Here is a 1,686-nt window from a genome sequence, read left to right as displayed (position 1 = left end):
TGTGAGGTGCAGGGGGGCCCCAAAAACGCGGTGGGGAGGCAGGTGACACCCCGGGGTGTTCCTGCTGCTGCAGGGGGCACCTACTTCCTCATCTCGCGGAGCCTGGGGCCGGAGCTGGGCGGCTCCATCGGGCTGATCTTCGCCTTCGCCAACGCGGTGGCCGTGGCCATGCACACGGTGGGCTTTGCCGAAACTGTCCGGGACCTGCTGCAGGTAAGAAAGCGGCTCTGTGAGTCCTCTGGGTCCTGTCCCCTCCACCTCCTCCATCCCCACTAGCTGCATTAATTAGCAACATTGGTGTTAATGTTGGGCCACCAATAATCAACCCACGGCAATGCTGGTGGTTTGGTTATTTCCATGTTGTGGACGGTTCCCCCTCCCCAGGAGCACAACTCTCTCATTGTGGACCCCACCAACGACATCCGCATCATCGGGGTGGTCACCGTGACGGTGCTCCTGGGCATCTCCCTGGCTGGCATGGAGTGGGAGGCCAAGGTAACGCTGCCTTCTGCCACTCGCCTTATTCCCTTGGGCTGGTAAGAGCCGTCCCTGCTGCCCACCAGGCACCTGAGGAGTGGAGAATGCCCGTAGCTCCCCAAAAACCAGCAAGGGTTCCTCCTAGTGTGTTCTTCACTCACTCGGTGCCCAAAGCCCGACCCCACAGCTGGCTCTCTCTGCTCTGGCAGGCACAGATATTGTTTTTCCTGGTCATCTTGGTTTCCTTCGTAAATTACCTGGTGGGGACAGTGATCCCAGCCACCGCCGAGAAGCAAGCAAAGGGCTTCTTCAGCTACCAAGGTGGGTCCACCATGGCTTGGGGTTGTGCTGAACAGGTCCGAGCGCATCTCTGGAGCCCAGCTCTTCGCTGCTCTTGGGGGGAGCAGTTTGCTGTGGGAAGGCGCTCCTCGCTGAGAGGTGGCATTCAGTGCTCGGGCTCTTCCTCCCGTGGGTTACCTGCCGTCGGCAGCGCGCCTCCCTCCAGCACCGAGGTGCTTCAGCCAGGAGAGAGGCAGTTGGGACGCTCCACATGCTTCTCCTCTGCTTCCTCCCCAGCTGACATCTTTGCTCAGAACTTTGTGCCCAACTGGCGCGGACCCGAGGGCTCCTTCTTCAGCTTGTTTTCCATTTTCTTCCCATCGGCAACGGGCATCCTGGCTGGGGCCAACATTTCGGGTGACCTGAAGGTGGGTTTTGAGTGTTGCTGCCTGAGCCAGCGCTTCTCAGGGCTCAAGCCCCCTTTTCCTGGGCCTTTGGTTTTGATCCAACTTTTAGACCCTATTTTATTTCTTCTGGAAAGTTTGGGTGAGGCTCAGCCAGGAGGTGCTCTGTGGCTTTGCATCGCAATGATTTATAACTCCTCGAGAGAGCAGCCCCCATTAAAATGCCATCTTAGCTCCTGGCCAGCTCTTACATCTCTCTGCGACTCCCTTGGACAGGATCCTGCTGTGGCCATCCCCAAGGGCACCCTGATGGCCATCTTCTGGACCACCGTGTCCTACCTGGTGCTGTCTGCTACGATCGGTAAGCGGCCCGTCCTCGGGTGAGGGGGGTGGGACCTCCCATCCCGAAATGGGCAGCCCGGGAGGAAGCAGGTGGTGGGAACCGGGAGCAAGCCTCGGATGCTGGCACCGATGCTCCAGGGTGAGTGCTGCAGGTGCCAGACCTCGGGGTGGGGGAAAGTCCTCC

General features: G+C 59.7%; 1 protein-coding gene across 1 annotated transcript; it reads left to right on the top strand.

Annotated features, from left to right (window-relative positions):
- Nucleotides 1-73: 73 nt before the first annotated feature.
- LOC104463316 (solute carrier family 12 member 3-like) lies at nt 74-1,540 on the top strand (the record flags this gene model as incomplete). The annotated part of the gene is made up of 5 exons (XM_010075590.1): nt 74-213; nt 385-495; nt 687-798; nt 1,054-1,184; nt 1,437-1,540. Coding segments are annotated over 5 exons (598 nt in total), but the record flags the coding sequence as incomplete, so codon positions are not given.
- Between the last annotated feature and the right edge of the window lie 146 nt (nt 1,541-1,686).

Source organism: Pterocles gutturalis, unplaced genomic scaffold (genome assembly GCF_000699245.1).
Source record: "Pterocles gutturalis isolate BGI_N339 unplaced genomic scaffold, ASM69924v1 scaffold37487, whole genome shotgun sequence".
NCBI lineage: Eukaryota > Metazoa > Chordata > Aves > Pterocliformes > Pteroclidae > Pterocles > Pterocles gutturalis.
The sequence above is the reverse complement of the archived record's forward strand: the minus strand, read 5'-3'. Positions and strand labels throughout refer to the sequence as shown.